The 16221-nt window shown below is 41.6% G+C and overlaps 1 protein-coding gene across 1 annotated transcript in view; it reads right to left on the reverse strand.

Annotated features, from left to right (window-relative positions):
- Nucleotides 1–1079: 1079 nt before the first annotated feature.
- Nucleotides 1080–16221, reverse strand: part of lin28b (lin-28 homolog B (C. elegans)) — a gene marked incomplete at both ends in the record, with an annotated part of 30997 nt that continues 15855 nt past the window's right edge. Inside the window, 2 exons of the mRNA XM_080791455.1 lie at nt 1080–1395; nt 6920–7107. Coding sequence (XP_080647581.1) covers nt 1080–1395; nt 6920–7107 — 504 coding nt within the window. The remainder of the gene's footprint in view (nt 1396–6919; nt 7108–16221) is intronic.

Here is a 16221-nt window from a genome sequence, read left to right on the forward strand (position 1 = left end):
CACACAAACATGTGTGGGCATGCATGCGTGCGCACACACACACACACACACACACACACACACACACACCTAATTTATGCTCTGTTGTACGACGGCGTCATGCAGCGTAAATAGCTACAACTACAAACTTGTAGATTGCTATTGCCAGTGAGCAATGCAGTTGTACAACAAAGTAAAAATCAGCTTCATTAATTCTCTCTCCTTTGAACGTGCATGCAGCAACACACATGCACACTCTTTGAAACCGAGTTTAGCAACAATCAGTAGGTCCAGTCTATTTTAAGTCAGAGAGAAGGATGCAGTGGAGCGCAAGGCTTTTTTTTCTTTCTTTTGTTTTTTCCTTTTTTTTCCTTTTTTGTTTTTTTTGGCCATTAGGCTGTAGAAAAAGTATTTAGCAGCTCACCATATTTGAACCATTCCCTCTGGAATCCGTTAATAGAAATCTTCCCTGCTATAGATCAGTGGGCTAAGCTAACAATCCTTTGGTTCTGAATTGTTCTAGCTTTGATGGTCACAGGCTGTTGGAAGGCTTCTTCGAATCCTTCTTACAATGAGCTATACTGCAAAAAAAAAAGGAACTTATTTTCTTTTTCGGAATGATTATAGAATATTCATTTGTGGCTTTTAATTCCAGCCAGCCCTATAGAAACAAGTGCCCTATATAGCATTCAAAATGGCCGACAATTAGGTCCAGGGGGGAGAAATAAACAACAACAATTGTCTAACCCAGTTTCATACCACGTTGTTTCACTCTTCAGCTGCACTGATTGAAATAAGACACACAGCCATTCCCTGCAGTCACTTCTCCAGCGGTGGTTGCCGTAACGGTACAAAAAAAGACAGCAAGTCAGTCACTTATACACATTCACACGCATCCGTACCCCGTTGATCATTGCCATAGCTGCGCTGGTCAAAACAAAACAAAAAAAACGATTAAAATAAAAGTAAAACAAAATAAAGACCTCTCATGTTTTCGCAAGTGTGAGGTAGACAAGGATGGGGGCTTCAGGTATCCTTGGTTGAGTGGTGGGGGGCAGGGGCATTCAGGGAGTGAGAGCTACACCTCTACAGGGGCCGTCTCAGGATTTCCTCCATCGCTGGGTGTGGGGGCCGCGGTGTGTCGGGGGCTCCTCCGGGGAAGAGGAGGAGCCGTCCAGAGGAGATGAGCCCGAGCGCTCCTCCTCCTCAGAGGGGGGATAGAGGTAGGGCCCAGTCCCTGGGCTGGAGGCCGAGGTAGAGGCATGCGGGTCCTGAGAGCCTTCGGTAGGCGCCAGCGCCTTCTGTGGACACTGAGCCACCATGTGCGTGACGCTCTGGCAGTAGTGGCATTTCTTTGGCTGGGGGGGCAGGCCACACTCCTTGGCATGGTGGTCCAGACCTCCACAGTTATAACAGCTACAGAGGAGACAAGGGAAGTAGGAAAGAGTTGATGGCATGCATGCAGAGTGTGACACATGGCCTGTGCTAAGAAATATACAGGGATGGAGCGACCTTAGCTACTATTTATCACCCACCACTAGGTGGGAGTATAGCCAACGAGATCCGTACTAGATGACAAAATGACAAGATTTTAAAGCATTTATTATGATGCAAACGGGAGCACAAAGAATAATGAAAAAGTGCTCTTTCTATATTTTCACACAATGTCAAATTAAAAGAGAGTAGTCTACTTTTGCTACTTTGAGTATTTTATGCTTGCCCTGTTATCATAAACAACTACTTTCATTATAAGTCCATTATAAGATTCATCTGAGTGGGCACGCCTAAGAAAACCAGCTGTAAACTGAAATTACACAGGCTTTTAGATACTATTTTCATCATCATAATATCGCTCCATTTGCTGCCGTGCTGACTGCACTAAGCTGGCTCACATCTAGCAAGCCACGAAACGAAAGCGGTTCATTATCATGGAATAATGGTTTGACCCTTGCGGTACTTGTCACTGTAAGACATTCAAAGGCCAGAGAGCCAAATGAGAAAAATGAAAAAGTGTAAGGGGATCCGAGGCCACAATAGTTGGTTACATAACAGTGTGAACAGTAGGGGTCAGAGTAGCATAACAGCCAACAGGAGTCCCAGGGAGCGGCTTACACTGAGCGCAGGACATCACAGGGGAGTACCTGCCACCTCGAAATACATTACTGCCATACTACTGCCTCAGTAGAATGTGGAGACACTTGACCTTAAAAGTGGATCAATTATCCCAAATAAACTGAATAATTCAACTGTGTAAAACAATCAGGGAGCCTTCTCTGTCAGGAAAGGCTGATTTCTCACGTTTAAGTACTGGATGATTGAGGGCACAGGGCAGTGTGGCAGCGTGGATTTATTTGAAGCATTCCGCATCGTTATGTTCTGACGGCCTTCCAACAACAAATACAGCTTACAGTCTCCCTAACTCAGTCTGCTGTACACGCAATGAAGACGTTTTACGTCTACAGACAGCAGGAGACAGGCGATAAACACCTCTTGTGCTTCAACCATCAGGCACTTTTAAGGAGTGCACTTCAGGATTTTCCTGAGGCGTTTATTTGCTGTTTTCACCATCATATTTCTTAACTCAGGATTTCCCTCTGGGGATCAATACAGGTTTATATGATCATATCTTATCTCATTATATCACTGTATTTGCTGCACGTTTACTGTACTAAGTTGGCTCACATATAGCAAGAGGTGTTCATTCTTATGGAATAATGGCCTGCAGTACTTGTCATTGTAAGACAGGGGCATTTTCAAGGCCACAGAACAAAGCACGAGCAAGCACAATACCTCCAGGAAGTGTAGCAGACAAGAGACATCAGCAAAGGGCTACCGCTACATCAAAATTGACATGCCATTATGAGGCTTTGCTGAGCAAGGCCATTGCCTTTTTACAGTATCATCTCAATTGCTTCCTCGTCTATAAAAGCATATCTATACAAAGAATCACATTCAATCTACACATGTAATATATACTGTACACTTTGTTTAACCTTTCAGTTAAAGGTTAATTGCATTTGACACTAATAACTGGCAGTAATTACTTTTATATATTTTCTTCACATTTTGATAACTAATGTCAGTTCATGAATAGCTTGTTGTCAAGGATATTCTTAAGTACGGTAATTAGCAAACATGCAGCCTTAGAGCCAACATGAACAAGCTAAAAACGTGCTGCTTGTGGAAGGAATATTATTTACCGTATCCATTTTAAAACAAAATGCATTTTATCATGTTTTAATGGCTTTGTTGAGATTTTCTTTTGACTGAACAGCAGTTAGACCGGAAAGGGAGATGGGAAGAGACATGCAGGTAAAGTGTCATCGATGTTTCCATTATTATTGATGAGTCTGTGAAATCCATTAATAATACAAGTCAAAGATTTCATTGAAGCTAATGATTTAATATTGAGTATCTTCCAATACAGGTCCTAATCAGACATTGACACGTTCCTACATAATACAACTGCACAGTGTGGGGAAAGTAGTCAACGGTAAGTAAAACCAAATTAAAAAAACAATCCAATACATTACAATGGCCGTTGGGACTTGTTTTCATTTTCAACCACTAAATCACAGAAGAAGTGTTCGTTTAAAATCTGATCTGTCCTTTCTGCCATCTCCATGTTTGTAATTAAAATATAGAAACAATGTGGGGCTCCTTTCTCGATGCTCTGCCTTCATTGTCTCCTCTTGGATGATGTTCTATCATATTAACTAAATTCTGTTCCTGCGAAGAATGTTGTAGTCAAAACTGTGCCATTCTGGGGTGGGGCTTGGGGGAAGGATTTTGTCTTTTTGTCTTTTTTCCTGTATTTTTGTTTAAAAAGGGATGACTGTACTGTGACTGCCTGTACACTATCAAATAAATATATATATTAAAAATAGAACATAATATTGCTTCTATTCTATTGTACTTTTCAAAACAGCATTACAAAGGTCTCTGAAAACAATTACGAAAAACAAAGAAATAAGAAACCATTTTGCTAACTCGGGATAATCATTCTAAAATGTATCATATGTAACGACACAGACACCGCTGTCAGAATTCCGAGCGGATTCTTTACAGTGAGCAGGACACAGGAATGTCTCTATTGCAGCAAGATGGCCCTTTATATAAAGGCCACTATGCAGCATTGCTGACATCCTCATTAGTGTTGCTGCCCAGTCGTCCTATACAGTACATCACAGCAGTGGCTCCTAAATGGAGTGCAGAGACACGCCGGTATGCTGTGAGACAAATCCAGGTCTGCCTTGGGATTTTGTGACAACCAACACATTATTACTACAATATGTACAGTTATACAAAAAGTTATGTTTGATTTTTTTATTTACAATAATCTAAAGTTCTAAAATTCTATACAACCGTGAGGTGTCACTGTTTTGTGTATGACATTACAGGCAACATTTTTTATAATTATTTCTTATTATTATTATTGTAAGAAAGTGTAACAAAGTTTTCATAAACAGTCAAAATAGCAGATCTACAAGCACACAGCACGTCGTCAGCAACGTTCAGGGAGACATGGTATGCTTTAAGAGCGGTAGAGGAAAAGTTACTGGTGAGCATTCAGGAACATTCAGCTACACTTTAGTGATAAATTAATGACGAAAGGTTTGACTATAAAACCAATAGGTGTTGTGTACCCCAGATGAAGGCTATCATAGCCAAAAGACATCGGTAATGAAGTCCCTCCATGAATTAAAGACCATGGACAGATGCGTTTTTCAATGCGTTCTTTGGGGCAACTGTGAGGTGGCAACAGATTTGGTTTCCTTTTTGACTGATGATCAATTGAAAGGGAAACCTGCAACTACACAATAGTTGGTTACGTAACAGCCTGACCAGTAGGGGTCAGAGTAGCATAACAGCCCCAAAAGCCCCAGGGAGATGCTTAAACTGAAGAGAGTGGTGACACTGAAGAGAGGTGACATCATGGGGGAGTACCTGCCTGCCACCTCCAAATGCATTACGACTATTATACGGCCTTAGCAGAATGTGGAGACACTTGACCTTAAAAAGTGGATCAATTATCCCAAATAACCTGAATAATTCAACTGTGTAAAACAACCGGGGAGCCTTCTCTGGATATAGTTTCCTGGTTTGTGAGGAAAGGTCGTTTACTCACTTTAAGTAGGCCTACTGGATTGGCTGATGGTTGCTTCAGCAAATGAGCCATGAGCCGTGAAACAGTAGGAAAAAAACCCATTCTGATTGCATTCCAATGACAAACACACAGCTTACAGCTTTAAACTTTCTCCTGTGTCTCCCTGGCTCCATTTGCTATACACCAGTGGTTCTCAACCTTTTCTGGATCACGGCCCACTTGAAAATCTCAGAAACGTTCACGGCCAACCAATCTGACCACAGCCAACCAATTTGACCACAGCCCACCAATCCGACCACAGCCAACCAATCTGACCACAGCCAACCAATCTGACCACAGCCCACCAATCCGACCACAGCCCACCAATCTGACCACAGCCCACCAATCTGACCACAGCCCACCAATCCGACCACAGCCAACCAATCTGACCACAACCAACCAATCTGACCACAGCCAACCAATTTGACCACAGCCAACCAATCTGACCACAGCCAACCCAAATTCATACAGAGCATGATTATTATAATGATCAATCAATCGATTGTGTTCCGGCTTGTATCAATAGAATTAACATAGTATATTGTAAGTTCCTATTCATCCGTATCACACAAAAAAACTAATTTTGTCAAGGTTCTAAAGAAAAAAGTAGCATTTTTGTGCATTTTTGCTTTCATATTAACGTTGAATTATCATTCAAATCTTAGTGTTTTGCCATTTATATAGGGGCCCACTTGAAATATCCTCCCGGCCGACCAGTGGGGCCCAGCCCACAGGTTGGCCATCGCTGCTAAACACGCAATGAGGGCATTTTCCATGTGCAGACAGCAGGAGCTGGACGAGGAACACCGCCTGTGCTTCAACCATCAGGCGCTTTCAGGAATCTCCATACGGCTCCCTCTGGCAGATTTTCCCAAAGCGCCCTTCAGGATTTTCCATGAGGACAAAGCAATTGATTGGAGCCACTGCTGCATGGCGCATTGAAATGCATATAAGTCCAATCCAAACTGTTGCGGTAAAAGCTGGTAAATTGACGTAAAATAGTGCCTAGATGGCAGGCAAATTGCCCTATTCAATGCGGCAGAATAACCATGGCAACAGGCATGTACTTGGACAGATTGAATAGATAATCTCTACCCACTCAGAAATAGCACACTGCAGTAAGACGTCCATGTAACTAATGTCTCATACACCTTCCACTGCCAGAGCACCATTCTGATATATACGCATTTAAAGTTTTCATTAGCAAGCAGGCATAATATTTGCTATGGCTGCTACACATAAACAACAACAAAAACACTGACGGCCTATATAGTAGCTCTCAATGAGACGATCCCAGAATGTTACTTTGATTCCAGTACGTAATGGGATAAAGCAAAATAAATGACATTTTATCAGGCCATGATGTCCCGATTTGTACAGCATTCTGTACAATTATGTTTGTGTGTCATCGATCTAAACCTATGTTCTTGCCACTCTACATACAGCCAACCAATTGAAGAAATTGCAGATTGAGGCTTCAACCTTTGCTGTCATGAAATATCCGAGACCTTTGGGGTTTACAGAAGATGCCTCTGAACATGTATTCTATAGCTAGTTTGACCAATTCAAACACTCTTCATTCTATTGCAATTATGACCATTTCAAATACACTTCAATCATAAAATAGCCTACCTACAAGCTCACGTGGCTGTGTGACGCATCGTGAGCTTGTAGATAGGCTATTTTCGGTGCGCCAACATGCTTCCATAGGAGACATTGTTGGCTTCTATGGAATCCAAATGACTGAAATCGCTCATGGCGACAGAGGCAGCTTAATCCATTTTATGTACTCACCGGTCTCCCTTTGGTTTGCGTTTCTGGATCGGGACCTTCCCTTTGGGTCTCCTCTCGCTGCCCGCGCAGGGACCCCCGCCGGGCCCCGTCACCCGCAGAGACTCCAGGCCCTTGGAGGACTTCTTGTAGGTGAACTCCACCTGCTCACCTTCTTTTAAGCTGCGGAAGCCCTCCATCACCAGTTTACTCTATGGAGAGAACAGACCCAATTCAGTTCAAACGTCTTTTAAAGCAGTGGTTCTCAAACTTTTTCACGTCAAGGACCACGCCCAGATTAATATGTACTTGGACCAGCGGACCCTCATCTGAAAATATTATACAACTCCCATACACGAAAATTGAGATCTACAATTTCACAACGCATCACAGAACTTGTAGGTTGGCTCTTTTTATATGCCCGATACCATATACACGGTTACTGTAATGGTTAAACAAATTTTTATACGATACTCTCTACTTTTGCTGGGGGGCCCTGGAGCCCCCTCAAGGACCCCTGGGGTCCCCGGATCTCACTTTGAGACCCAATGGTCTACATCTCAGATAGGAAAAATGCCAACATGAATATTCATGAATATTTATATCCCAATCCCAGCCTTTCAAATTATCCTGAAGACCTCCAAATGACCTTGGATAATGTTGGCCTAGGCATGAAAAGCCTTCTATTATAACATTAACATCATCTGACAACTAGCATTTCTTTAGCAAAGTAAAGTGCATGCTGCTTAGGGATGGGACCCATTTAGGACTGAGACCAGATTCTACAAAATGCCTTCTAAATCATGACAGTTTTCTGAGAAACCCATCAGTGGTTTTCAAACTATTTCATGTCAAGAACCCCAAAAAGTATATGTAATTGGCCACCGACCCCCATCTGAAAATATATTGTTCCAGGGACCCCCCAGAAGCAAAGGTTTGAGTTAAAGGGTAAGACCACTTTTTTTGAGGTTTGGGTTGTGTAGTTACTTTGCCATGATGCAACTCCAAATGTGGACAAGAAATAAGAAATAACTGCTCCAGTGATTAGAAATTGATAATTCAAAATATGCTCCTCATTGACTTACATTGTAGCTAAAACAGCTCTCAAAGTCACTCTTTTAGTACGTAAACAAACAGAAACAATGTTGATTCAGACAATATAGAGCATCACCAAAACTCATGTAGTTTTATTTTTTCATAAAAATGTTATCTTCCTGTTGATTTGTCCATTTTATTGGGAAGAAAACCCGGACTGGATCCGTGGATCCGGATCCAGATCTTCAAATAGTAAAATCAACAGGAATCTAACATTTTTATGAAAAAATAAAACTGCATGAGTTAGGGTTAGGGTTAGGGTTAGGGTTAGAGTTAACCCGTTCGCTCTGAAATAATATATATTTAAAGATTTGCACCACATTTTCATGATTTTTCAAAAATAGCAGATCCACAAGCTCGTGCCGCGTTATGAGCTTGTAGATCTGATATTTTTCTTTAGCTAAAGTTTAACATAATGCTTAAAACACCAAAAGGGGTTCCCGTCCTGAATCGGTTAAAACAGTTAATCGTCTATGTGTGTCACTGACCGTTTAAACTTAATAACCAAAATTACGTAATGTAAAACATAAAAAAAATGTTAACAGAATATTAATGGAAAAAATCACTTAAATATAATCTATAGTTGTTTATCATACAATATTTTACAATAGATACATGTTTTAGGCCCTACTTGAACTTCCCACACATAGGACTGTAACTTTATTCATTGATACAGTATGATGTCATATACGCATACGGGTAACAGCCCACAGTCCAAAGATTAATGGTTTATCAAAAAGGTCCAAAAGCCCATCATCCCCAACGTTGCTGTCTCAAGCCCGTAGAACCGTACGTGGTTCTCAACCTTTTCTGGATCAGGATCCACTTGAAAATCTCCAAAAGATTTGCGGCCCACACATCTGACCACCACTCTTAACATGGCGGCAGCCGTGTCGGATTGGTGGGCCGCGTGCATTTTCAGATTTTAATGATCACTCAATCAATTGGGTTCCGACTTGGATCAATGAAACTAACGCAACAACAACAAAGTTCTTATTGGAATCACTATTAAAACACATTTTTCCTATTATAATTTTTACCGACATCTTATAGCTTATACTGTATGTTTTACCCCAGTTGGAATATAGCTGTTCTAGTCTCAGATACAGTGATGGGCAAAAAAACTCAGATAAATGTACTTCATTACTGTCCACCACTGCCCAGATATGACTATGAAATGAGAAATAAATAAATAAAACAAGATACGGTTGGTTCGGAAAACAATAAGCATGCACGAATGAGAAGATACATTGAGGTTTCCAGTTGAGGTTTTCAAATGAGCTTACACAGTCCTCAGTGTTCAAGGGAATAGGGTTGCATTAACACTGAGGATTTTTACTGTCGAATGAAATGCATGCAGGTGTCATACTTTCATCATTATTTTGACTGACTGAACAATTGCCAACTCTGCTATACGCTGCTACCCCCCCCCCCCCCCCCCCCTAGCGTTAGCATTCATCCAGATAGCACAGAAACAAAACACGCCGCGGCATAATTTCACGCGCAGATTCCTGGCATTAACTAGCTTGTACCAACTGCCATGGCGGTCACAGCGCAGAGAGGCGCTTATCTCAGAATGTGCATCCCTGCTTCACTCCTACCTACTTATCACAGAGGCACCATTTCCTATTTCTTCAGCAGGGGTGGAGGGGAAGAAAAGTGTGTCGCACCCATGCAATCATTTCCCTGGACAGAAGACCCATCAGTCTTATCTGCCTGATTGGAACTATTGATTTAGTTACTACATAACCACCGGACAATGATTTATGTGTTGATGATGGTACAGGAACCACTGATATAGGCACTGTATCCCTGACCTTCATGAATTGCACCAAGTAAACACACCCACACGCAGTGGGGTGTGTGCTTAAGTACAATTGTGAGGAATTTCTTTTACTTACTTCACTATTTACAATTTTCAATACGTTTACTACATCTCAGAGGAAAATATTTTTCCCTTTACGCTTACTTTTACAAAAACACTTTTGTTTTGTACTTTTACTCGAGTACATTTTTTATACGGGGCTTCTACCTATAACAGAGTAAGTATATCTGCAGTATTGATACTTTTACGCATGTAAAACATGCGAGCACTTCTTTTATCACTGCCCACACGAGTGTGAGCCTTGTATACCTGCTATACAGAATACCCGGGTCTATAAATAACATGCCAGGATGCGGCATACAAATCGATTAGTAGAAGATGGAGGGAGAAGAGACAAACGAACGACAATTATCTAAACAGAGACACTAGACAGAAGAAATGTTTGTTCATAGTAACGTTTCTCATAAACTATGTCCAATGCCCATTTAGACCCGAGGACGCACCTGTGTCACCTCTATAGCTTTTAACCACTTTAACCATTATTTTAAACTTAATTTAGCCGTTGATAAATAGCAGATCTACAAGCTCATAGCATGGCAAAAAGTGCCGCGCTACGATCTGCTATTTTCTTTTTAATAGTGAAAATAAGTGGAAAATCTTTGAATATACTGTATATGCGTTCACAGAGAACGTTTTTAACTAAAATCTTTGCTTCTGGGGAGATCCCTAGAACAAAATATTTTCAGACCGGTCGGCTGCCAATTACATAGAATGTTTGGGGTCCTTGACATGAAATAGTTTGAGAACCACTGACATAGAAACATGATTTAGAAGACATTTGTAGAATCTGGTCTCAGGTCTAAATGAGTTAAGCGCTGGGTCTGGCCGATATAAATGGATAGCCTAGTTTTTACAAATGTGTTCACACAAATGTAACGAAAAAAATTAAAAGGGATTCAAAGAGATGACTAAGACTTACATGTTAATTGCAAACAAAAAAGAGGGTTTGCACTCATTGTACTTGTGTGTGAAACACATTTCACACAGACTGCAATTAACAATAGACGAATATGGAACAGTTAAGGAAGAAGTCGATTTGTTTTTCTTCTGGAAAACAAATGTTAATGAAAGCTTTGTGGAATTATTTCATAAGGATGCGTTTTCAATTCCAAAGCAACTTTTCATAAAGACAATACTTTTTAAATATGAATTCACCAAATACAAAATAATTGAAAGCAGACCTTTCAAGTTTCAAGAGTTCAATTAACACAGATTTGTAATGGTAATGATAATGCTGTCAAATGCCATCAAATCAAACATTAAAGTGGCAAACTCTCCTTTCCAACTTGTTTAACAACATTATAATGGCCCTGAAGTTTAGATACCTGTTAATATACTTCTAATATTTTCAAATGTTTTTAAAATAAATGTTTTAATTACTACTCGTTACATTTTATTACAAAAATGTATATTAACATGGCATTGGCCTGTACTGTAATGCAGGACTGCCATTTGAGAAGAGTCACAAATTCATAATAAACTAATCAAAGCTTATAGTTAACTTTAAAGCCTCTTCTTCATGCACTATAATTTAATATACTAACATGTTGTGACAATATAGTCTGAGGCATAAACCACACTGGACAAAAACAAAAACATATGCATCAAAAGCAATACCTTCCTATGACTTTTCAACATGAAACAATTGACAGAATAAGCACATATATTATATTGCATCTATTAATATCAGTTACAAGGGCATGTGGTCGCAACGGGTTCCTACTGTATACACACACACACACACACACACACACACACACACACACACACACACACACAGGCCTACATAATACATACATACATATGCGCACACACATACACTTCACATACACACACTATTCAATTCAATGCAATCTATCTCATTGAGTGAGATGTTATTAATTACAGACAGATTTATATGCTGAGACACTTCAGATCCATCTGAAGACTATGGTACAAAGTACAAATAATGTTGGAGCCTGTGTTGTATGAATGTCTCTGTATTTCCTCATTTCGACATTGAGTGTTTCACTTTGAATGTCGAAACCAACATTCCAAGTTAGGGAGTTCACAGCTCAGGTACAAACAGTAAACTGCTTCACATGACTGAAATTAGTTTAATAAAATTCAATAAAAACGTAAAACATAAATAGGTGTATTAAACTTCTAAATAGAGCAAGAGTGCCATATGCTGATGAAAGCACAAACACCATCTCTGGAATTACTGAGATTTGCCACAATGCTGCTTTTTTCAAACCCTATGTATCCTTACAGAGGCAGACTATTAACTTAAACATATTTCACATGAGCCATTACATGTGAATTCATCTGGACATGCACTGGCTGCCTTTCTCCAGTGAGTAGGTGACAGTCCTGGCCAGCTTGCAACTACTATATTGTAACCAAAGCCTAATAGAGCGTCACAGTTCCGCCCCCTTTCATGACGACGACAGGCCCGGAAAAGCATTTCTCATGCATTTTCCCATAGAGTTTCAGAAAGAATTTATTAGACCTTTTATGCCTCGGACAAAGCCAACTCGGACCGTGACAACTCATGACAACAAACACATTTTTTGGGGGCAAATAATTGGAAAGAAGAAAAAAAGGGCAGGGTACAACACCTTTTTTGTTGTTTTTTTATTTTCTAATTATTTGTTCGGCACAAAGATTGTGTTTGTTGTCATGAGTTGTCACAATCCGAGTTTGCTTTGTCCGAGGCTTTAAAGGTCTTTAAATAAATACTCTGTCGTCGTCATGATATATATATATATGTGCTCTGTCGCGAGACCGTATCGTACGACGAACATAGCCCGACCTACAAGCTCAAACGGCGTCGCATGAGCTTGTAGATCAGCTATTTTCGAGTATGATTCGGGCTTGATGTAGAAGCCATCTCATTTTGAGTTGGCTCTAAGGGGAAAAAAGACGAGGATCAGGGAGAGAGAATGAGGAAAACGTTAAAGGATTCTAAACAACAGCCCAGAGGAAGGACAATGATTATGATTGTAATCTAATTGAAATATATTTCCAATGCCTGTGGAAAATAAATTTATTTATTTGCCACAGCAGCCTAAAGACAACACCAGGATGAGACATATACTGTATGTCATGCAAAAACTCACGCCGAACACCCCTTTCCTCTAAAAAGAACAAGAAAGCATATATTCTAAGTCTAACTTAACCACATAAACCCTAGGGGGTATTCTGGTGGTAAATATTATAGATGGACTATTTGTGGTGGAGAGATTTGGTGTAGAGGGGGGGAACAGGTATAGCCCTGGGGTACTCCAGGCAGCTAAGTACATCGTGTTTAAGTAGTTAACCTTTAGCCATTCTGGCTTGACCAATCCTTAGCAAGGAACCACCAGCGAATTGAACCGGACAACCGGTCACGTACTAATTAATACGCCAATTGATTTTATGTTTACGTAATCACTGGACCATTTGAAACGACTCAAGGGCATTTCCCAGAGCAAAAATAAATAGGTAGATCGACATCACTCGTCAGATTTCAAAATGGCAATGCAGTGCACATAATGATAAGTATAGTCATTGATTGCTTTCTGCTGTGTGGTTGAATCAGTATTTCCTCTTCCTGTTCCTTTCAGCCTAACAGGCGGCTTCTCTCTCCAGGTCAAAGTTGAAACCCCCAAAAATCCCCCACAATGCACAAGTGAGGAAATCACACAACTCCTTTTGTTCTACCAAAAGAAAAAACGTGTGATGAAGCACACAAAGTCTCCAACAAAACTATGAGTTTTAGCTCTTCAACATTTCGTTGCTCCCTCTCAATTTTTTTATATTTCGTATTTTTTGTATACATGACTTGAATTTAATCCATTGACTTTTCTGATGATACCACTCTCATGCACTGGTTCTCTCCAATCTGCCCTGATACAGCACCTGGTAATGTATGGCTGGAAATTGTACCAATCCATTCGTCGCAATAGATGTTGGATATTCAAAATGACACTATTCATTCAACAAATAGCTACAGCGTCACACAAAAGATAAGTCAATCTGGCTTTAGAAATATTGTACCAATGAAAAATACTAACAATAGCTTGTGGCTGAATAATAATAACTACATTCCATTCTTGCTTCCATTTTTGGACATACAAGGTTTCCACCCGACAGTTACAATTTGCAGCATTGCCTCCTGGTGTCTTCCTGAGTGACTAGCCTACTACTGCTCCCATTGACGTCCATTCACTGTTGCTGAAACATGGACTTACAGCAACGCGGCCTCTCTGCAATTACATAATAAATTGTAGCATGTGGATTTACGTGAGTGTGCGCGCGCGCGCGTGTGTGTGCTCGCGTGCGTGCGTGTGTCTGAAAACCTTGCGAATCAGACCCCGTAACATGAGTCATGTCCTCTCAAGTAACCTGGCGGGTGTCCTGACCGGTTTCACTTTACACACAGAGGTCAGAAAAGGGCATGGCCAGAGAGAGAGAGAGAGAGAAAGAGAGGGGGGGGGGGGGGAGGGGGGGACACAAAATGGAGGAGTGGTCTTCAGCAGGGGTGGATGGTGGGCGGGGTAAAAGGGGAAGGCGAGGGGAGGAGGGCGGGTGTAAACTGTGGCGGGGGGACTGGGAGCCCATGGAAATGCCTCCAGCGCATTCTGTTCAGCTCCAATGGAGGAGCAACTCCTGATCAGCGGCTGGACGGGTGAGGAGGAGGGGGGTGGGGGGTTCCAGGAACAAAACCCCCATTTGATCAGGAGCCCCACAGGTCAGCGGCAGAAATCCCGGGGTCAGCGGTATAACCACCCCCTCACTACCCTCCCCTTCCCCTTCTGAAGGACCACACCAACCTCCATGGGGGCACCGGCAACTGCCCCCCCCCCCCGTCCAAATTAAAATGTATTTAGCAGTGGATCCCCCACACAACACAAGATTTGTGGTGTTACTGTACAACCTTTTCAAACATACATTTTCTTTTCAAGATTTTCCTTTCATCGCAGAGCATGTAGATCAGCAAGTTTAAAATAGCCTACGCATATAGGCTTAAAAAACCTGTGCTACTTTTGTGTGACTCCGTAGTGTGATCAAGTAGGACATCATTAGATGACGGAAAAATACAGAGATAAGAGGTTTCTGGCCGACGGCAACCATATCATTTAACTCATCTTGCAGGGGGCCTTCTGGAACCTTCAGGGGACCTTCTGGAACCCCCCTCAAGGACGCCTGACCATCAGAGAGCCAGTGCCCCCCCCACCCCACGTCAAAGATCAGGAGGAGATCCGTTAAAAATGGAAGTAAAGCATCCGCCGAACTGGAGACGCACGGCTTCTCAAATGGCTCATGCGCCGCATGTACGAGCCGGTGATATGTAATAAATATCCTTCTAGCGCTGCATGTGCACGTTTGTGTGTGTGTGGCTTTTTTGCATGCATACATGCATGCATGCATGCATACATGCATGTATGCATGCGCATATCGTTGCTGTTGGGCTAGAATCCCCTTATCTCCATATTCTAACTTTTGGTGCATTTTTCTCGTAAATGAATGCCCCATTTGATCACGCCATAGTTTCACAGAAAAGCATCAAAGGTAGCAGATTCGCAAGCTCGAAACACCGCGTTTTGAGCTTGTAGATCTGCTGCTTTTGCCATTTCTTTTATTTGAATCCTGAAAGGTAACAGTTTTGGACATATGCTGTTTCCACCCGACAGAGACGATACATGCATGTGTAGATTTGTGTGTGCGCGCGGCAGTGTGTGTGCGCGTGCGTGTGTGTGTGTAGGAAGCCGGCAGTAGCGATCAATAAAGAGCAACATCCTGGATAGAAATATCCCTCCTTTTCATCAGACAATGTAGTTATTTAGTCACAAGCTCTTGTTAAATGGTGAATTTATCCAAGGCGCTTTACAGAGATTGTGCATTACATTTACCCATTCACACACCGATGCTGGAGGAAACCATGCAAGGCACCAACCTGCACATCTGGAGCAATTAGGGGTTCAGAGTCTTGCTCAAGGACACTTCGACACTAACTCTGGGGGAGCCCGGGTTTGAACTGGGAACCTTGTGACTTCACACCCTTCACTGTGACTTTCACAAATTCTCAAAAATAGCTAAAACAGTCAATCTACAAGTCGGCAGGTACAGGCTTTAGTTTTGACATACTATTGGTCCGACAACGACAAACTACCTCAAACCCTAACCTAACCATGACCGCAAGCACGAAGCAGCACATGTTCGCCAACCTTAACGCATGTTTGCCAACCTTAATCCAATCGTTTTCCGCATGTCGGTCCTATGGTATGTCGGATAAGTGTGCGCACCCCAAGTCGGCAACACGTCGCATCAGATTGGCTATTTTCGTTCATTTTGTGTGACACTTTTGTAGGACGAAGTATAG

Source organism: Protomyctophum bolini (genome assembly GCF_963924005.1).
Source record: "Protomyctophum bolini genome assembly, chromosome: 19".
Taxonomy (NCBI): domain Eukaryota; kingdom Metazoa; phylum Chordata; class Actinopteri; order Myctophiformes; family Myctophidae; genus Protomyctophum; species Protomyctophum bolini.